The 21,857-nt window shown below is 37.2% G+C and overlaps 1 protein-coding gene across 1 annotated transcript; it reads left to right on the top strand.

Moving 5' to 3' along the window:
- Positions 1 to 2,741: 2,741 nt before the first annotated feature.
- Positions 2,742 to 20,239, top strand: LOC106710609 (kynurenine/alpha-aminoadipate aminotransferase, mitochondrial). The gene is made up of 7 exons (XM_014502707.2): positions 2,742 to 3,038; positions 17,317 to 17,485; positions 17,917 to 18,100; positions 18,264 to 18,524; positions 18,707 to 18,886; positions 19,668 to 19,865; positions 19,982 to 20,239. The coding sequence occupies exons 1-7, from the start codon at positions 2,801 to 2,803 to the stop codon at positions 20,198 to 20,200; spliced, it is 1,449 nt and encodes a 482-aa protein (XP_014358193.2). The 5' UTR covers positions 2,742 to 2,800; the 3' UTR covers positions 20,201 to 20,239.
- Positions 20,240 to 21,857: the final 1,618 nt, after the last annotated feature.

The following is a 21,857-nucleotide window of genomic DNA, read 5'->3' as shown; positions in this document are numbered from 1 at the left end:
AAATATTTTATCAGGGCCACCTAGGAGAAAGGAAGATACAGAAGACCAGCCTCAGCAGTCTCCGTCTAGACGCGGTTCCCAGGTGTACCGGGGCTCTACTGGTGGACTACTGCTAGAAGACGACGAGACCTCTGATGGCGCACCTGGTGACATTAAATCAGACCCGTGGGTTTTCTAAAATTGTACTAAGTAAACTTTCCCACAAACACACACCAAAAGAAACACATTGTCACCGCTTCGTGAATTGGCTGGCTGCATTTATTTAACTTGAACCTACCGAAATTACTGTCTTTGTATAAAGGTAACACATTGTGTTTCTATGATAGTGAGTACATCCGGTTTAACGTGTCAGAGATATTGATAACGTGTTGCGAACACGTGTGCCGGGTGACGCTGGGCGGAGCGCGGGCGTTGGGCCCCGTGCTGCCCCCGCCCGGCGACGCGCTGCGCCCGCGCCGGCCCTCCTACTGGGACCTGCCGGATGACTTTGTCAACAATGATGGTAATATAAGAAACTTCTTATAAACTAATACATCTTAGAGAAAGATTGATTTCCAATTATCTACAATCAACAATACTTAATATAGTTGCAATAATTTAATTAAGATATTTCTGTGCAGTACGTGGTGCGATGCGCGCGAATAATAGAGACGTAGAGCCGAAAGACATCAGCCATCTGCTAGAGGGCGCCGGTGAGTTTCCCTTACAGTAACAAAACATTAGTTAGGACGCCATTATTCCCTTTTATCCCCAGACGAGTGTACTGAAAAACTTATACATTCCAGGTCTGCAAGGACTGCTAGAAAAAGACTTCGTCCTCATGCAAGGTTTTAAGAACGATCTCAACCAGAAGTTGCAACATATGAAGACGGACATGAACGCGGTAATACTTGTAACACTATTAGCACACAGTTGGTCAACGTGACAAAATTTAGACTCCTAAGGTTTGTTAAGTTCTCCATCGTCTACAAGCTCTGCCATGTGTGTGCAGCGGCGCTGGGCGGTGCGGTGCGGGGCGCCCCACCTGGCGCTGCGGCCGCTCTCCCCCCCGCGCCTGTCGCCGCCCCGCGAACACCTCCAAGACTACCTCGCTCAGCTCACACTGTACGTATCCTATTGATGTCACATTGCAATGTAGAGATGTCAATCTTTGTAAATTCTTTTCTAATCGTCAGAGAGTTCCCTCCACCGAGCGTGACAGTGACACCATCTGCCAGTTTCAGTTCTACGCCCGCTCACACCAGAACTGTCAAATCGTGACAGCAGCGTGACAGCAGCGTGACAGCCCCGAGCTCATGACAAATCAAACATATAATACGACAAACTAATTTGACCTAGTGAGCATATATGAATCTAAATTATGACAGATCACAAGTGTCCCCCTGTTAACGTCTAAATATTGTCACAAGATCTTTTTCGTAGGTACTGTAGTTGACATGTCATTTTTCTTTTTTTATGTAATTTTCTAATCTCATAAAGGTTTTACATATTTCTTTACAGAACTAACCACGACATTAGTGTATCTCTCACCGGGTCAAATGAGTCAGAGAGTACATAATATGTATACTATAATAGACACGAAGTAATAAATAATTTGACTATCTTAATAATGATTAAGTTTCAAAGACTTTTATAAATTATGTAAATCAAGAATGATAAGTCGGGAGATAAATTAAAAAAAAAAAAATATATAAAAAAAAACATTGAAACCTTGTGACATATTATTTTTCCTCGTGTTTTACAATGTTACGTTTTTGTTGTAAAAGGATTTTTACAACAAAAACAACTAAGTAACTAAACATTATTAATTATGTTTATTTTGCGTATTTTTAAACTATGTTCAAAATTACTAAAAGCATGATAAATTACAACTTTTTTTATTACCTAATTAAGTAAATTCTGATATACGTCTAGGACAGAGTTGAAGGACTCTGTACAAGTTTTATATAAACAAATTTATTTATCTTATAATTTACATGAGATTTACATAAAAGTGTTTCAAATATTAGGTACCATACGACATCTTTGTTTGGGAATTAAATTTTCTAAATTCACCACAAATTACATCTTACTAATATTATAAATACGAATGTATAGATGGATGTTTGTTAGAAGGTATCTCTGGAACGCCTTAATGAATCTTGATGAAATTTGGCACAGTTGTAGAACATAGTCTGGAAGAACGTATAGTCTACTAATTATTTATTTTTTAATTAAATCCGCGTGGACGGTGTCGCGGGCGACACCTAATTTGTGTATAGGGCGAATAGAAAATCAGAAAAACAATTGTTGGATATATTTTATCCATGTTTTGATTCAAGATTTTATATTTTTACTATGTTTCGCCCGCGACTCTATCCGCGTGACATTAATAAAAACTTAAAAAGTACTGTATGTGTTCTTTCATACTGTTCTACGCTGTGCCAAATTTCATTAAGATCCTATGAGCCGTTCCGGAGATAACTTCAAACACACATTCGCATTTATAATATTAGTAAGTTAGATGTCGACGCCAAAATTAATTTACCAATTAATCTGATAAAAAATTTGTATAGAACAAAGTAGAGGGTATCAACTTCGCCAAAAGTAATGACATAATAATTATCATAACTCGATATGTCGCGGGAGAACGCGGTGCGCGGATTATTTGGCACATTGCTCTGCTGGACTCGGTCGTGCACACACACACACATCGGTTAATTAATCACAATAAATATAAAACAATTAAAACTAGCAATTCACTTAGATTATAAACAAAAAAAATTGAACAATTATTAATTACTAGATAATAACGAAAAAAATGTTTTCACCGTCAAAATTACGTATCAACGCGAAGTTATTTAAAAAATTACTCGATGTGCGATCCTCGTATGAGCTGTCAAAGGTTCGATACTCCGACGACACTCCAGAAATACTGAAGTTCTACAGCGACACGCCCTGGGAACTGGACAAGTATCCCAAGTTAAGTGAGGACGACTACACAAGGTTCATTAGCAAGAGAGCTATGAAGAGAGAACCAGCTGTTACAAGGCAAATAAGTAAGTACCTATATAACATTACATTTACACCTTCTTTATAGTTTAGTTAAAAACAAGTTAGTAAAAAATTTGACATATTTGACCTCTTTGGTTGTCGAATATTTATTACTGGCCACTAAGACAAATAAAAAGACAATTACGTAGGCAACTTTGTGCAACAAAAAGTGAGATGAAAAAGTAACAATGAATTTTATTGTGCTAATGTATTTATTTGTAAATGTTTTATTAATCTTATTTTCTTAGTAATATTATAAATGCGAGTGTTTAAATGGATGGATTTTTGAAGGTATCTCAGGAACGGCGCAATGGATCTCAATGGTACAATTGTAGAACATAGTTTGGAAGAACACGTAGGCTACTTATTAAGATATTTTTAATTCCGCGCAGACGGAGTCGCATGAGAAAGTTAGTAACTATATAATGAACACTTAATATAAATGATACCACTTGATGTTATTATTAAATCGTATCTTTACTGAAGCTTTTCTTGCGTTGATGTCTTCAATACAGGACAAAGAACATCGAAAACATTTAATAGACTATACTTCAATCGTAACTAAGAATAAAACTAGATCTACAAATGTAGTATGTAGTAGTAATAGTAGTAGTTTAAAAATGATTTTAGAAGTAGATATTTTCATATGACCGAAAAGAAAGAAAGAAAGAACAATTATTACCACACAAAGAACACAAAACATAAAAACAGCACAAACTTGTTGCAAAAAGAAGGCTAGCAAGAAGAAACTCAGCGAAACAGGTACGGACTTAACTGTCCTTACCCTGGCACCTTTACAAAAAAAAGATAGAATTAGATCAACAACAAACAATGATACATAATAATAAGATAGCTCTAGTCTAGTTATACCTATATAGTATTAAAATTATAAGCATTGTTTGTAATATAACTAGCGATATTATTGTCAATGTGAATTCTCAAATTGTTTCTTTTCTAAAAGATTCCATTGATTTATAATTCAATGATCAAATCAAGTAAATCGTGTTATAATCTGGTATGAGGTTGCAGGAAGTTTGTTAGGATCCAGTATTCTGTAGACATGTAGAATTTGAACTTTTTTACAAGTGGCTCAAACTAGTTCTGCGCGGCGACAGCGAGCGCCGAGCTGCGATACCCGAGTGTCTGAGACTGTTGGCTAATGACAGACTGGTCTTTTCACATTATGTTATTTACATCCAAACCCAAGAATTAATCTTAAAGATCGATCGGAAGATTTATTTTAAGTGCTTTGTACCAGAGAGAAAATAAAATAGATAGATCGCTCTCTAAACAAAAAATTAGGTTTTTCGATTGATGTTTTAAGCAAAAAGATCACGACTTCGTACCTTAGTTGATCAAAAATGTATCAAGATCGATTTCTGAGTTCCGCCATTAATCGATTAATTTGCCAACTTTTATATCAAGTTTGTGCCTTGTATGTGTGGTAATAAATGTTTTTCTTTATTTCTTTCTTTCAATAAAACTTTAAATGTCAATTTCGACTGCTCTATGTTGTTTAAAAAGTCCATATCGAGACTGCAATAAAGTTTATTTCCTATTTTCGTAAAAGTATAAACAAAAGCTCGGCTTTTACTATAGGTTTCTGGTTGATACCAATGTGTTCGCTGAAATTCTTTTCTCGAGTTCCACTGCTTGAACGATCTCTACGAAGTACAGCCTCTTTCTTTGACAGTATAATTTTACAACACATTTCCCTCTCAATAAAAACTTCATTTCTTTTCTCAGATCGCACTTTTTTAAATACTAGTTGTTGCTCGCAATTTCGTCAGCGTGGAATTAAAAAAAAACAGCCTTTGTTATTTCCGCATACAACAGCTATCTTCCAATAGAAGTAACGTCAAAATCTGTTCAACCGATCTGAAAATAACCCGGACTAGACGTAGACTTGACAGACAAAAATATTGGTCATTTTCTGAGAATGTTTTTGTTTTTAAATTACTTACGGATGCTAATTTTATTAGCTTTACTAGGTGTCGCCCGCGAGTCCGGCCAAAAGATAATTAATTAGTGGCCTATGGGTTATTCCAGACTATGATCTAGTTCTATGCCCAATTTCATCCACATCTATGCAGCCTTTCTGGAGATACCTTATAATAAACATCCATCCATCCATACATCCAAACATTCACATTTATAATATTAGTAAGATAAGTGCATACTAGTAAAACTGCTTTCTCTACAAGTAAGTTGCATAGCTAGTTCAACTTAATTTCTTTACCAACGTACAGGCTATGTTCTAGATACTAGTTGTGTCCCTCCATTTTACTTCTTACTACACCTACAATGATTTTAACTAATTAATTAAAAATTAAAAAGAAGAATTTTGTAAAACAATACATTTGTTTGCTTTATTTCAATACAAATTATAATAGACCAAGAACTTACTCCGCAGTCGACAGACGAACATAATATTGTATATCCGTAATAAATTATGTTAACTAAATTAAATATTAACATATTGAAACAGGTTATGATAAGACGGTGCCAAACAGTAAACATGTCAGGACGGTGACCGCTCGAAAGACGGTAAAGTTTGCTCAAATCTGCAAGTCTAATTTTGTTAGAATTCGACTGCTGATGAAAATGATCGTCACATATATTTCATAGTCTGCTTACATCTCTTGATTAGGGGCTCGAGCCGTTGTTGTTTGTTTATAGTTGTATATAATAACATAATCACGTCAGTAACCTAGTGGGGGTAGACAGAGACTACGGACTTCCATTTGGTGCGGTCCTGATACACCGCTTCGTTTACATCGAACACTACATCTAGACATAATACTTTTTATAGAATTTATTTATTTAAGAATAAGATACAAGATATAATATAAGAATTAGATACAAGTATTAAATATAATTATTTTTTTTAGTTTGCTATTTCATTTTGGCCGCGACTTTGAACTTTTTATTTCTACACAATGATAATGAACCTGTTATTGATTTCCAGTCGAGTCATTTTTGTTATTCAATATTATATATTCTACTAGCTGTGCCCGCGACTTCGTCCGCGTGAAATACTATTTTGGGTAGCATTTTTTTTGAGCTAATTATTTTATTTAACCAACGTGCTATGCTTTGATGTATGTAGAATGTAGAAGAACATAGAAAGAGGTGTGCCCGGACCGCGCCAAATATAGGTCCTGGGTCTCTGCCTACCCCTCTGGGTTACGGGTCGAGAATTATGTTGTTGTTGTTTTTTTTTACTTAAACTTATAAAAAATGCCAAAAAATATTAAACTTACAAATATTCACATAAACATCTTCCCATACAAACTTTCATCCCCTATTCCGATTTGTTACATTGCAACCTTGAGGGTAAAACTTTTACAAATTTCAAATGTCATATTTATTTATATCAAATCAGCAACCTAAAAAATAAGTTTAAAGCTTCTAACTGTAAAAATGACGATACTTCCATACAAATTTCCACCCACACTTTCAGCCTCTTATAACCCTTTTTTCGCGTTAAAAAGTAGGCTTTGTCCTTCCTCAGGCTCTAGACTAAATATCGGTAAGGGTAACATCAAAACATGTTAAACAAAACATTCACCAAAACCTTACATATTGCCTAACAAAATTTCATCCCCTATTGTTATTTAGCACTCTTGGGGGCAACATTTTTACAAAAATTTAATTTCCTATTTATTTATATAGAATTAGCAACCTCAAAAATAAGTTTCAAGCTTCTAACTGTAAAAATGACGATACTTTCATACGAATTTCCACCCTAACTTTCAACCCCTTACAAACCCTTTTTCGCGTTGTAAAGTAGTCTTTATCCTTTCTCGGGCTCTAAACTAAATATTTGTAAAGGTAACAGCAAAACATATTGAACAAAACATTCAACAAAATCTAAAATATTCCCAAACAAAATTTCATCCCTAATTGTTATTTAGCACCCTTAAGAGTAAACTTTTTTCAAATATTGAATATTAATTTCTTTATATCAAATTAGCAGCCTCAAAAATAAGTTTCAAGCTTCTAACTGTAAAAAAAGACGATACTTCCATACAATTTTCCACCCCCTCTTTCAACCCCTTACAACCCCCTTTTCGCGTTAAAATGTAGCCTACGTCTTTCCTCAGGCTCTAGACTAAATATTGGCAAGGATAACAGCAAAACATATTGAAAAAAACATTCACCAAAACCGAATATATTGCCTAACAAAATTTCATCCCCTATTGTTATTTAGCACCCTTGGGGGTAAAATTTTACAAATATTTAATTTCATATTTATCTTTATCAAATTAGCCTTGAAAATAAGTTTCAATCTTCTACCTGTAAAAATGACGATAATACCATACTGTTAGGGTCCTCCGTGCCTATTTTATAATTATATGCTCATTGACGACGTAATCCATGTAGTAATGGTATTTGCATTGACTCAAGACAAGCTGTACATTTGACTAGTTTCCTTAAGTTCAATAATTCACTTATTTTTGTAAATCGAGTTTATAACACATAATTGTTTTAATCATCCGTAAGTTAATCTTAATCTGTCTTATGATTTTAGAGTGTATTGATGAATCGTTATTAAATGTTTTCCTATTTTAATACGACAACTGAACGAACGTCCGGTTCCGTTGGATTGGTCTGTAGAGTGAACGTATAAATATGAAAAACAACCACGGAGACGGGTCATTCGTTGAGTAGTCGTCGAAAAGAGATAACATCAACTGAAAGGCACTCTAAGTATCGGCAATTGATTATTTTAAAACTGATTGATGATCAATGTTATGGAGCGAGTGAGAATAAATAATTACAAGGATATTGTCGTTTGAACTTTTGGCTATCCCCAAAAGTTCAGAAGTGGGATTACGACAAGGATAAATAAAACTTCCTTCCACGCCTACATAAACGTAAGTACTGCCTATATATTTTTTTTTCTCTTCTTTTCTTTCTCTCGTCCCCTTTAATCACTTTTATATTTATATTAAAAGGTACCCTATTTTTTTTTTTTTTTCTGTCTCGTCTCTTTTTTTTTGTTTAAGCCTAATATCCGCGTAATATCTACTGTATTGTTAGGGAAGCGATTAAATTATATTGAATTGGATAATATTTACCTGATAAAATAAAAATAGTAAAACAGTTTGAAATTTTATTTCTCTTTAGACATTATTAATATTATGTGTGAATATCGTAGAGGATATACAACTGAAATAGTGCTGGAAAATGTGTTAATTGCGAATGTCATGAATTGAATTGAACCAATTAAATTCTGTACACAATTAGACGTAGATATTAATTAGTTTAGCGTTTGATCAACTTTAACAATCCTTACTAATATTATAAATGCGAAAGTAACGCGAAAAAGGGATTGTAAGGGGATGAAAGTGGGGTTGAAAGTTTGTATGGAATTATCGTCATTTTTACAGTTAGAAGGTTGAAACTTATTATAAGGTTGCTAATTTGATATAAAGAAATTTAAAATTCAATATTTAAGAGTTCAAGCACCGCGTCTCGGGTCGGCAATGTTTATTCTGTGCCGCCACAGCGGGCCGCTAAAGGGCGGGATTGTTTGTGAATATTTTGTCGGCTTACGCCGATAGACGCGGTGTCGTTTTAACCTCTGCCCGATAAAGAACGGTGCGGCACCGGGTTACGTTTGCTGGAGCCGCGGCGAACTAGTAAACAATGAGTTAAATTAAACATACACTTATAGTTACTCGACAAACGGAATGTGTCATACAATTTTGTGAATATCTAGAATGGCTAGGCTAGCTCTCAATATCTGATCCGCTTTTAGCATCAGCATTTTGATTTACTACGGGATGCTAAGCTATGCCCTTTTTGAGTTTCAGAAACATGGAGGGTACCAGTGCTCAACACGGAACTAATAATAACACCCGAGGACGAGGGCCGGATGATGACGCCCGAGGACGAGGGCCGGATGATGACGCCCGAGGACGAGGGCCGGATGATGACGCCCGAGGACGAGGGCCGGATGATGACGCCCGAGGACGAGGGCCGGATGATGACGCCCGAGGAGGAGGGCTGGATGATGACACCCGAGGACGAGGGCAGGATGATGATACCCGAGGATTAGGGTATGATGTTAATGACTTTACCCGAGGATTAGGGTATGATGTTAATGATTTTACCCGAGGATTAGGGTATGATCAAAATGATGATAAGGTCCAAGGACGAGGATCAGGAACGGATGGAGTTTTCAGGTCACGACGTGAACGAGTTACACGGAGGACAATGAGACGAAGCCGGAAAAGAACATTGTCTCCCGCGGAGGGTGCTTACGAAGAACGGGTGACGATGCGGCGAAGCGGATCCGGCACGGACCGACGAACAAGGCGCAAGCGAAGACATTCGAGCTCATCATCTGAATCATCTGGTGAGTCTGTCAAAGTTCATCCAAAATATAAGCGTAGTAGAATTACCGATAGTAGTACGAGTCAAATACTTGATAAATTCCTGTCAATTATTAAGGACGTTAGGGATTCAGACCGACCTAAATTATCATATGAGAATAATGTTATCCCAGACTTTGACCCGATGACTAAGGAACAGACTATACTGACCTGGATTAATAAAGTGGAAGAATGCGCGGAAATATATGGTTGGGACGACAGGGCTATCGTTCACTACGCACTCCCAAAGTTACGCGGTGTTGCTAAATCATGGTACCAGGGTCTGCCATCCGTTCTGTTTAGTTGGTCCGAATGGAAAAAGAAACTTATCGAGTCTTTTCCTGTTCGAGAAGATTATGCTGAACTCCTCACTGAAATGCTCGGTAAGCGAGTACGGTATGGGGAATCGTTAGAACATTACTATTACGCGAAAATAAATCTTTTAAACCGATGTAATATAACTGGCAAGCGAGCTGTCGACTGTCTGCTGCATGGACTAGACGATCGAGCAATTAAAGTAGGGGCACAGGCGGCCCAATTCTCCGAGCCTGAACATGTCCTAAAATATTTTAGATCGGTTCATTTGGGAACTGTTAGAGAAAATAGCGATGGTAGACGAAATAGAATCGACAAGCTTGTTCCTAACAAATCTAACCATACGAAAGTCGGTAATGTCAATCTCGCAATTAGGTGCTTCAATTGTAACCAATTAGGTCACCCTAGCTTTAGGTGCGACAAACCATTGATCAAGTGTGCAAATTGTGGAAGGATTGGCCACCAGACTTCTGACTGCCCTAGGGGCAAAACTTATAGCCAATCGGACAACAGACCTGATAAGAATGAAAAACAAGTATCGGAACTTAGTCTAGCTGATAGGAAGAACGATAAATATATAATGAGCATTCGTGTAAATGATATACCTTTCCAGTGCCACTTGGACTTGGGCAGTCAGTGCACTTTAATGAGAGAAAAAGACGCTAAAGTACTCGGCTTAAACCTGCACACAGATGTTGATCTGCCTATGCTTAGAGGCATTGGAGCTAACGTCGTCAAACCACTAGGTTTGATCCATACCACTGTAGAAGTCCAGAATATCAAAGAAAACGTAGATATCTATGTTGTAGAAGACTATGTTCTGGGGCACCCGGTTCTGTTAGGTCATTCTTTTACGGAAAAGCCTAATATCATGATTACAAAAACCCCTGATGAAATTATTTTTCGAAAAGTGCAGTCATCTGATAAAGTACATCTCGTATCGCGTCACGCTCAGCGAATACCAGTCAATGCACTGCGAGCTGTAAGTGTTCACTGCGAGTCATTAAATGAAGGTACTATAATCGTTGCGGGTTCAATTAGAGGACCACAAGGTAAGGAGTACTATCTCCTTCCTGGCGAATATAGTGTTACCAATAATACATGCGCTGTACTCATACAGAATGTATCCGGATCTGACATAATCGTAGAACATGATTCGTTAATCACAAGGGCTACTAAAGTTCAGACTACGGTTAATGCATGCGCAGTTACTATTAGTACTACGAACGTAGACGACACGATCGTTTGTAACCCTAACTTTACTAGTGAAGAACGGTTAAATCTTCAAACGCTGCTCTCGGAATATAAGGAGTGTTTCTCTAGCGGCCTCGATGATTTGGGGTTCACAAATGCTACTGAAATGACAATCGATTTAGATGACGACGAACCTGTAGTCTATAGACCTTACCGTTTATCCCATGCAGAAAGATCTCAGGTCCAAAATATGGTCCAAGAGATGATCGACAACAATATAGTTCGCGAATCGTCATCACCCTATGCGAGTCCAATAGTTCTTGTTAAGAAAAAGACCGGGGAGAAGAGACTTTGCGTCGATTACCGCGCGTTGAATCGTAAAACTAAAAAAGATCACTATCCCTTACCTCGGATCGAAGATCAATTGGACTTGTTATCGGGGAATAAACTCTTTACATCTTTAGATTTAGCTTCTGGTTATTACCAAATTCCGATAGATGAAAAGTCCCGACTTAAAACCGCATTCGTAACACCTGACGGTCAATTTGAGTATAACAGAATGCCATTCGGGCTCGTTAATGCACCAGCAGTATTCCAGAGAACTATGAATAAGATTCTAGCGGAAGCTAAAATAAAATATGCCCTGGTCTACATGGATGACATTTTAATACCATCCAAGGACCTGGATGAAGGCATGACACGACTAAGAGAAGTACTTGACCTCTTGAAAAACGGGAGGCTAACTCTCAAAATGAGTAAGTGTAACTTCTTTCTCGACAAAATAGACTTCCTGGGATTTGAAGTTAGCGCAAATGGCATTCGACCTGGTAATAGAAAAACGGACGCTGTGTCTAGATTTCCGCCACCACGGAATCAACACGAACTACGTCAGTTTTTAGGCTTGTCGGGCTTCTTTCGAAGGTTTATTAAAGATTATGCACTAATAGCCGCCCCATTGACAGAGCTACTAAAGAAGGATAGAGAATGGGATTGGGGCAGAATCCAAGATGAATCATTTCTAGCTATCAAGAAAATGCTATCGGAGCGGCCGGTCCTCGCATTATACAACCCTTTAGCCGAAACACAGCTCCATACCGATGCTAGCAAGCACGGCTTGGCAGGCATACTCCTCCAACGAAATAATAACGATGTTTTTCAACCCGTGTCTTATTTCAGTAGAAAGACGACACCCGAGGAACAGAAGTATCATTCGTTTGAATTGGAAACGCTCGCGATAATTGCATCACTAAGTAGGTTCAGAGTTTACCTTATCGGAATCAGTTTTACTATTCTGACTGACTGTAATGCTATTAGGTCGACATTTACAAAACGAGACTTAGTACCGCGAGTGGCCCGATGGTGGATTCAGTTTCAGGAGTACGACTGTTCCATTGAGTATAGACCCGGAGCTAGGATGCCACACGTCGATGCGCTGAGCCGTAACCCGGTAGAAACACCCCAAGCGGAGAATCACACATTAGACGTCTTGGTAGTTGAATCGGAACAAGACTGGATCACTACCGTCCAATCGTCGGACGAAGAGATTGTCAGAATCAAAGATATTCTCAGCAATCCTGAAACTGAGAATGTAGCTGAAATCTACAAAAACTTCAAACTGAAAAACGGACGTGTCTATCGCATCATAGGTGATGAAATAAGATGGGTTGTCCCAAAAGGGTCGCGGTGGCAGATACTTAAAAGAAACCACGACGATGTAGGGCATTATGGATATGAAAAAACATTGGAACGAGTCAAGAAACATTTTTGGTTTAGCCGTATGCGGCGTTTCGTTAAGAAATACGTTTCTGCCTGCCTAGAGTGCGCGCACCATAAGGCACCTGGAGGACGGCGTGAGGGAGAACTACACCCTATAGAAAAACCAAGTGTACCGTTCCACACAATTCATGTAGATCACTTAGGGCCATTTGTGAGAAGCAGGCTAGGAAATTGTTACTTGTTGGTCATAGTAGACGGGTTCACAAAATTCGTCAATATCACTGCAGTGAAGAATACGAGGTCCTTAACTACCATTAAGGTTTTAAAGGATCATTTCAGCTATTTTGGAGTACCTACGCGTCTCATTACGGACCGAGGAACCAGTTTCACTAGCAAAACATTCAAGGAATTTACTACTGAAAACGGCGTTAAACACGTGCTCAACGCAGTCGCGACACCTAGGGCTAATGGGCAGGTTGAGAGGTTCAATAGAACCATTACGGAGGCTTTAGCAACATCTAACCATGGAAAAGATGAAAAAGCATGGGATGAAAACGTATGTGATATACAAATAGGACTTAACACCACGGTACACAAAACTACCCAGAAGTCCCCTTCCGAACTGCTCTTTGGCTTCAACGTAAACCATAGAGCCCAGGGAATACTAAGTACAGTAATAAATGAAACTATTAATTTAACTCCGACTGACGAGCTAGGTACTGTTAGAGAAGAAGCTAGTGAGCGCATTGAAACTCAGCAACTGAAAGATGCAGAAAGGTTCAATAAGCACAGGAAATGTAGTAGGAAATATATAGTAGGAGATTTAGTTCGAATATCGCGGCAGGTTCCACACGATGGTCAGTCTCATAAATTAGTCGTCAAATATCAAGGTCCTTATCGGGTACTAAAGGTTCTCGAACATGACAGATATGTAGTGGAGGATACGCCTTTATCACGTAAGGGTGGTCGTAGGTACGAAGGTATTGTGGCCGTAGATAAAATACAACCTTGGATGAGCTTTGATAGGAATTTCGACAATTCTACAGATGATGATGATGACGAGATTAATAATAGTGATAACCGTTCAGATAATGCTAGTAATGAAAATAATGTACGCAACGATAGTGTTGATAATGCAATCAATATATAATTCATAACTGTGACTGTAAAAAGTTCTAGTAATTACTAAAATTTATATATTAATAATTAATATTGTTTGTGTATCTGTGTGTAACATTTATGATTTATTCACATTGTTGTAATTAACAACTGAACCGCAATTTTATTATTATTTACTGATTTAGGAATTAGATTTAGTAAAGTTACTATGTGTTACACGTGAGGACACGTGCTAAACAGGAAGGCCGAGCTGTTAGGGTCCTCCGTGCCTATTTTATAATTATATGCTCATTGACGACGTAATCCATGTAGTAATGGTATTTGCATTGACTCAAGACAAGCTGTACATTTGACTAGTTTCCTTAAGTTCAATAATTCACTTATTTTTGTAAATCGAGTTTATAACACATAATTGTTTTAATCATCCGTAAGTTAATCTTAATCTGTCTTATGATTTTAGAGTGTATTGATGAATCGTTATTAAATGTTTTCCTATTTTAATACGACAACTGAACGAACGTCCGGTTCCGTTGGATTGGTCTGTAGAGTGAACGTATAAATATGAAAAACAACCACGGAGACGGGTCATTCGTTGAGTAGTCGTCGAAAAGAGATAACATCAACTGAAAGGCACTCTAAGTATCGGCAATTGATTATTTTAAAACTGATTGATGATCAATGTTATGGAGCGAGTGAGAATAAATAATTACAAGGATATTGTCGTTTGAACTTTTGGCTATCCCCAAAAATACAAACTTTCACCCCCACTTTCAACCCCTTACAACCCCTTTTTCGCGTTAAAATGTAGCCTATGTCCATCCTCAGGCTCTAGACTATCTGTGTACAAAATTTCATTTAAATCGGTTCAGTAGTTTTTGCGTGAAAGCGAGACAGACAGACAGACAGACAGACAGACAGACAGAGTTACTTTCGCATTTATAATATTAGTAAGGATTAGCAACCTCAAAAATAAGTTTCAAGCTTCTAACTGTAAAAATGACGATACTTTCATACGAATTTCCACCCTAACTTTCAACCCCTTACAAACCCTTTTTCGCGTTGTAAAGTAGTCTTTATCCTTTCTCGGGCTCTAAACTAAATATTTGTAAAGGTAACAGCAAAACATATTGAACAAAACATTCAACAAAATCTAAAATATTCCCAAACAAAATTTCATCCCTAATTGTTATTTAGCACCCTTAAGAGTAAACTTTTTTCAAATATTGAATATTAATTTCTTTATATCAAATTAGCAGCCTCAAAAATAAGTTTCAAGCTTCTAACTGTAAAAAAAGACGATACTTCCATACAATTTTCCACCCCCTCTTTCAACCCCTTACAACCCCCTTTTCGCGTTAAAATGTAGCCTACGTCTTTCCTCAGGCTCTAGACTAAATATTGGCAAGGATAACAGCAAAACATATTGAAAAAAACATTCACCAAAACCGAATATATTGCCTAACAAAATTTCATCCCCTATTGTTATTTAGCACCCTTGGGGGTAAAATTTTACAAATATTTAATTTCATATTTATCTTTATCAAATTAGCCTTGAAAATAAGTTTCAATCTTCTACCTGTAAAAATGACGATAATACCATACAAACTTTCACCCCCACTTTCAACCCCTTACAACCCCTTTTTCGCGTTAAAATGTAGCCTATGTCCATCCTCAGGCTCTAGACTATCTGTGTACAAAATTTCATTTAAATCGGTTCAGTAGTTTTTGCGTGAAAGCGAGACAGACAGACAGACAGACAGACAGACAGACAGAGTTACTTTCGCATTTATAATATTAGTAAGGATTAGAAATTAACATGAATAAATATCAGATACTAATGAAAATTTATATTTCGTTTTCATTGATGCATGAACTAGCTGTCGCCCGCGATTACTGCGATTAAAAAAAAACTTATATTTCTTCCAGATTATGCTCTACATCTGTGCCAAATTTTGTTGAAATCTATTAAGTCGTTCTGGAGATACCTTCAAACAAACATCCATCCTTCCACCCATCTAAACATTCGCATTTTTAAAATAGTACGATTACTGGTTTACATAATGCCAGGACTCAAAAACAGCGCTGGCATACTATTTTCACAAGGTAAAAATAACTGGTGCCAGTGATACTAAACAGTCCATGCCAGGCCAGCGCTACTGTCCTACTGCGTCATGTAAACCAGACATAAAAGATGACGGCACACCACGCCCCCTATTGACCACTCAAATAACCAGTTTACGAAATCTGTAAGCGGTCATTTTAGTCGTATAACCTTGGCATTTACCAAATATTCTAATGATGTATCAGTCGCAATAATAACAAGTTTTACATTTGTGAATCTGGGCTTAGAAATTCCAGCTAAGTCCTTTTAAACGTGATAATTTAAAAATACAAAAGCTCGACATCTTGGAATTCAAACATATTTAACGCCATCTATCGAAAATGAAATAAATTACTCTTCAATTTACATTTCATCCAGGTACACTTGTGTGCCGGTAAGAAGTCTGTCAATAGATGTCGCTAGTTCACTACACTTAACCCAGAGTGTCATTGGCAGTACCTAGTCTAGTACATGGGTTGCAGGAAACAAAATTTAAAATTAGTGAACAACGAATTCTAGTTTGATTCACCATAACTATTTCTTACATCATTACAATTTTATTCTTTTTACCGAGTAAATTATTATGTTTACTAAAGTAAGGAAATATTTAATGTAAAATCAGAGGTAGCTGATGTGTGCGGGAATATTGTAGTCTACCTTTTTTCTTTTTTTTAATTCTGCGCTGACGAAGTCGCGGGCGACCGCTAGTTATTAATAATTTTATCTAAGTAACATTTAGACGACCATTGAAAATATAAAAGAAATATTTGTCAAATGAACGCAATACTTTTATAAAAAATATATCAAACAGTAGACAAATAAAAGCTGAATATTAAAAAGTCAACAGAAAACTCTCGAAATGCTTTTAATTAAAATAACATTATCGGGCAGACTATAAAAACTGGTTAAGAGTAAATTTTAGAATGGACAAGGTCAAATTTAGAGATAACTCTCATGTTTTGCAAGATGCAGCCTCTGAGGCGATATTTGATAATAATGCTATGTTTATATACACGTAAGATATGTATTTATAGACAAGAACACTAACGCCCACTCTTCATTACGTAATATTGATACATAGGAAAGAAAAAAATATTAACATAATATGGAAATTTAATACGGTCTTTAAGCAGAAAATAAAAAGAAATAATATTAAAACAGTTGAAATTACTTTTTTTTTGAACTCAGAAACGAATGTCTGTTATTATAAAAGCAAGGCTGAACCTAACCTAAATATGGCCTCTGTCCATGTTACTTTTAATTACATTAAACATTAATTCATGTCTAAATCCAAACTAGATAAAAAATCTATTTCTAATTTAAATAATCCAAGTAATTAAAATTAATATTTGGCTTGTTCGTTTACTAAATATTCTCTATACTATAACTATATTTCTAGCATGACCAATTTTGTGTACCGCAAGAGCCAGTATTAACCGTGCAGTAATTTCGTAGCGACTTTGGCGTACAAGGTGGGTAAGCAGGTGATCTCACTGGCGGAGGGCATGCCCAACGAGGAGATGTTCCCATTCGCACGGCTGCAGCTGCGCACCAAGACGGGCAAAGAACTCGTGCTGGAGGGTAGCGAGCTCGCCGCCGCGCTCCAGTACATGCCCTCGCAGGGGTAAGCGCGTTATAACAAATGTTCTTTCGATTTATAATACAGAATTGAAAAATGTTACTTAAGTAGCTCCTTTATCCTTTATGTTATAACGAATAAATTAGTTTATCACAAATCTACCTGATGATAATGTGGTCCTTAATTTTTTACTTTTTGAAGTGACTTGTTAATGTTGGCTATGAAAATATCTTAGACTACGCAAAAATTTACTGCCGTGATTATCAGATTTTGGGACTAACGAGCATTTAGATCATTTAAATGGACGCTCCGTAGAGTGATCCGATTCAGGGATCTCTGAGATTGGACCACAGTCGAGGTTAAGTTACGATTCACTATTGAGACAGGGTTCAAAGAGTTCCCGAGACCAAGGCTATCACGCATCTCATATGAGAAGGTGCCTAAGTGCTCGATATCAAATTGTCCCCTGTGTCCAGGTATCCGGCGTTGGTGTCGGAGCTGCGGTCCCTGCAGCGGGCCCTGCACCGGGCGCCGACCGCACACGACGTGCTGGTCACCAACGGTGCACAGCACGGCATCTACCAGTGTGTTGATATGCTAGTAGAGCCCGGGGACCCCGTGCTGCTCAGCGAGTACACATACACCGGCGCACTCTCTGTGGTCAGTAGCTAGGAATACAAAAAATAAAAAGTATCAAGAAGAGAATGGACCATTCAACAGAATATTGGAGGTTGCACTACCGACAAAAATGAAGTCTTCTTTAAATCATGACAATGACTTTAAATGCATAAAACTACTAATATGACATACTTTAACATTTCAGCTGAGACCATACGATCCAGAACTGATCCTGATCCCAGAAGACGAGAGCGGGATAGTCCCCGAGACACTGGAGTCGGTGCTGGAGAGTCGGTTGGCGCGGGGCCTGAAGATGCCCAAGCTGTTGTATGTAGTGCCCATCGGCAGCAACCCCACAGGCCTCGTTATCCCCGAGCACAGGAAGAAACAGATCTACGAGCTGGCCTGCAGATACGACTTCCTCATCTTAGAAGACGATCCTTACATGTTCTTTAATTTTACTGGAGTGAGTTTGTTTCTCTGTTCGTTTTTTGGAGTGTGACAAATATGAAAATATGTTTTTAGACATGTATTTTGGGAAAGGAAAACCAACGAAGGGCTACAATTTTAAAGATTTTCTCCAGTAAATAGAAACTGTGGCCATTACTAACTGCCGAAGTTGAACGTACATCTTTGACCTGTTATAAGGTGCGCACACCATCGTTCCTCTCGCTGGATGTGTGCGGGCGCGTGCTGCGGCTGGACTCTGCCAGCAAGGCGCTCAGTGCGGGCCTGCGCCTGGGCTGGCTCACCGCGCCCGCCCCTCTCGTCGCACGCGCCGAGCTGCACTCGCAGGCTGAACTGCTGCACCCTTCCACACTATCGCAGGTAACATATTACCACTGTATGTTAGCACATTATGTTGGCCTTAATTTTGGCACAAAATGTTGGCAACATATAAGTATAAAAAATTGCGTCGAATTGTTCAAATTGGTTTTAGTATGTTTATAAAAACTAGGAAGAGATGATTTCTAGTAAAATTCTCTAATAGAACGTATCCAAATTAAAAAGTTCCTATTCTAAATTAAAGTTCAACTGTTTGTACAGTGCAAACGAACATGACACATTTAAATGTTAGGATTTAAAAAAATATTTTGATATTTATTTAACCTTAATTCGTTTGACGATAATATTTTGATTAAAATTTTGACGATAAAGATGATGTCGTGATCTGCTCACAGTAAATAATGTATGAGATGATGACACATTCGATATAATGTTGTTTTGTGATATGAATATTGCCTGCAAAAAACGGCACATACGTAATGAAGTGGAATTAATCAAACTCATAATCATCTGACGCTTGCCATTCGTATAACATTTGATATGAAATGTGACCAGTGGCGCTCTCTCGCGGATAAACTCGTGTCATCGTTTTAATATAAATATTATTAAAAATCTGGCTTCTTATCGTTGTATGGAACATGGATCAATAATGTAAATGGACAGTTGTAATAACTAAAATAACTAACTAAGAATACTGAACTTCGATATTGCTTAACATTAATAATAATAAATTTCTTTATTTAACTATAAGCCATTTTTCACAAAATTAGAAAAACATTGGAAATGACTATAGGATTACAGTTAGCGCCATTTACGTTTGTAGGCTATTATCCTACGAGTGCTGTCAGACCGCGCCGAGCTGGCTGAGCACGCGGCGCGCGCGCGACATTTCTACCTGGAGAGACGCGACGCGCTGGGCGAGGCGCTGCAAGTGCTGCGCGATCTCGCCGACTGGACGACGCCGCAAGCCGGTATGTTCTACTGGCTGAGGGTACGCGGTGTTGATGATGTCTACGATATGGTGAGTTACATGTTACAAGATATATATATTTTTATTAATGTTTACCAACCGATATGAAAACAGTTAATTTAATTTTTTGTACTTAACCTATGTAAGTAATGTGATGTTGTTGTAAGGTATTCCACCGCGCATTTTCCCGCGGCCTGATGTTGGTGCCGGGACAGGCGTTTATGTTCGACTCCGCGCGGCGCTGTAGTCACCTGCGCCTCACCTTCAGCAAACTGCCGCTGCACGTGATGCCCGAGGCCGCGCTGCAGCTGCGTGACGTCATACTGGAGGAGCACAAACTTGCAGAGCCGAGACGCCGCGCAGCAGCGCCGCCTAGCAGCAGGTAGCTGCATTAAAAACTCAAGAGATTTTATGAATACTAATTGATTTTAATATAATTTTAATTATATACTTATAATATAAATTTTGTATAGTTTTGCTAAAATATTTTTTAAGCACACTAATCACAAAGTGCATCATACATTATTATATTTCGAATTATTACATTCAGAATAATTTGTACACGTAAAGGATTACAGGTAAAACATTCCATCCGCATTGTGATACTAGTTAATAAACATGCGTTGTTATAAAAAATAACTTTTTGTAGAGTTATTACGAGAGATAAGTAGCTACATTTTGATTAACATAAGAAATATTTAAAGTTTTAGAGACAAAAAATACTCACCAAAATTATGAGAACAAAATATCGTTGTCTACCAGAGTTCTTCTTTTTTTAATTATACAAGTGCTGCCATCTACCGCCGCTATTGTCAGTCATTAAAAAGAAAATTTCACTAATTTGTAATTATAAGGATTCAAAATATCAATTTAATTAAAAATAAATATTAAGTAAATACTTATAATAATAAGTGATGTTAGAATATTAACAATTTGTAATTATACATTAATTTGTTTAAAATGTATCTGCTACTCAACACTAGATGTCGCTAAGAAACCAACAACCAACAGATCACCAGTGGAAATTGTAGCTCATTAGAAAATTGGTTAAAATTTCGAATTAAGTGGAAAATATTATGTATGCAGCATAATAATACTTCGCTTTTTTACTTAATGTAATCTTTATTGTGAAATGTATTATGTAAATATATTAATAATTAGAATATTTGTTAATTATGTATCAAAATGTAAATGTACGATAAACTATTAAAGTGGTTATACAATTATAATTTTTTGTTTTAATCTAAATTCAAATTTGAAACATAATGAATTTATAATAGAATGATATATTACAATTTATACAAATGTATTGATGTTTAAAGAAGAAACTTAATAACTAAAATATTCATAATCATGATAAATTTAAACACATTAGCATTCTTAGCTTTGTCAATGTATCTGCGCCTCGTGTATCTGTAGCGGTGACTTAATGCCTTGTTTAGATTATGCCAGTACAGTAGGACAGTAGCACTCAAAATCAGCATTTGCATACAACTGGCACAATGTAAATAGTAAATGGCACCAATGAGCTAAAACAGTCCATGCCAGGCAAGCGGCCAGACATTGCATCACGTGACTCTCTTGCTCGTTGGCCAATTCATTAAAGAAACGTGAATTCCTTAAGTCAACAGTCCTTTCCTTGCTATCCCTAGTTAACCCTGTCAGGTTTAGTATGGTAAATAAATAATGAGACAAAAAGCAATAGCTAGTTATCTTGTTGCTCCTTGCCAGTTGCCAGTTGCCGCTGCGATCTGCCAGCGAACATCCTCAATAACTGCTTAGTTAGCGTCCTCTGCTTTCTGCACAGACTATCTACTGACAGAGAGTACGCGTATATATAAATCTGTAACTAAAAATTTTTACAATCATTCCTTATTAATATTATAAATGTGAAAAATGTGTGTTTTTCTGTCTCGCTTTCGTGCCAAAACAACTGATCCGATTTAAATGAAATTTGGTACACAGATAATTTAGAGCGACGACACAGGCCCTTTATAATACTAAAAATAGGTTATAAGGGGTTGAAACGGGAATGAAAAGTTG

Source organism: Papilio machaon, chromosome 25, assembly GCF_912999745.1.
Source record: "Papilio machaon chromosome 25, ilPapMach1.1, whole genome shotgun sequence".
NCBI classification, from domain to species: Eukaryota; Metazoa; Arthropoda; class Insecta; order Lepidoptera; family Papilionidae; genus Papilio; species Papilio machaon.
This window is presented reverse-complemented; position numbering and strand designations above follow the sequence as displayed.

Coding starts and splice junctions, on each gene's coding strand:
- LOC106710609 (XM_014502707.2), top strand. CDS start 2,801: ATGTTTTCACCGTCAAAATTACGTATCAACGCGAAGTTATTTAAAAAA. Junction 3,039..17,316: donor AGCTGTTACAAGGCAAATAA/GTAAGTACCTAT, acceptor GTAATTTCGTAG/CGACTTTGGCGTACAAGGTG. Junction 18,101..18,263: donor ACACCGGCGCACTCTCTGTG/GTCAGTAGCTAG, acceptor TTAACATTTCAG/CTGAGACCATACGATCCAGA.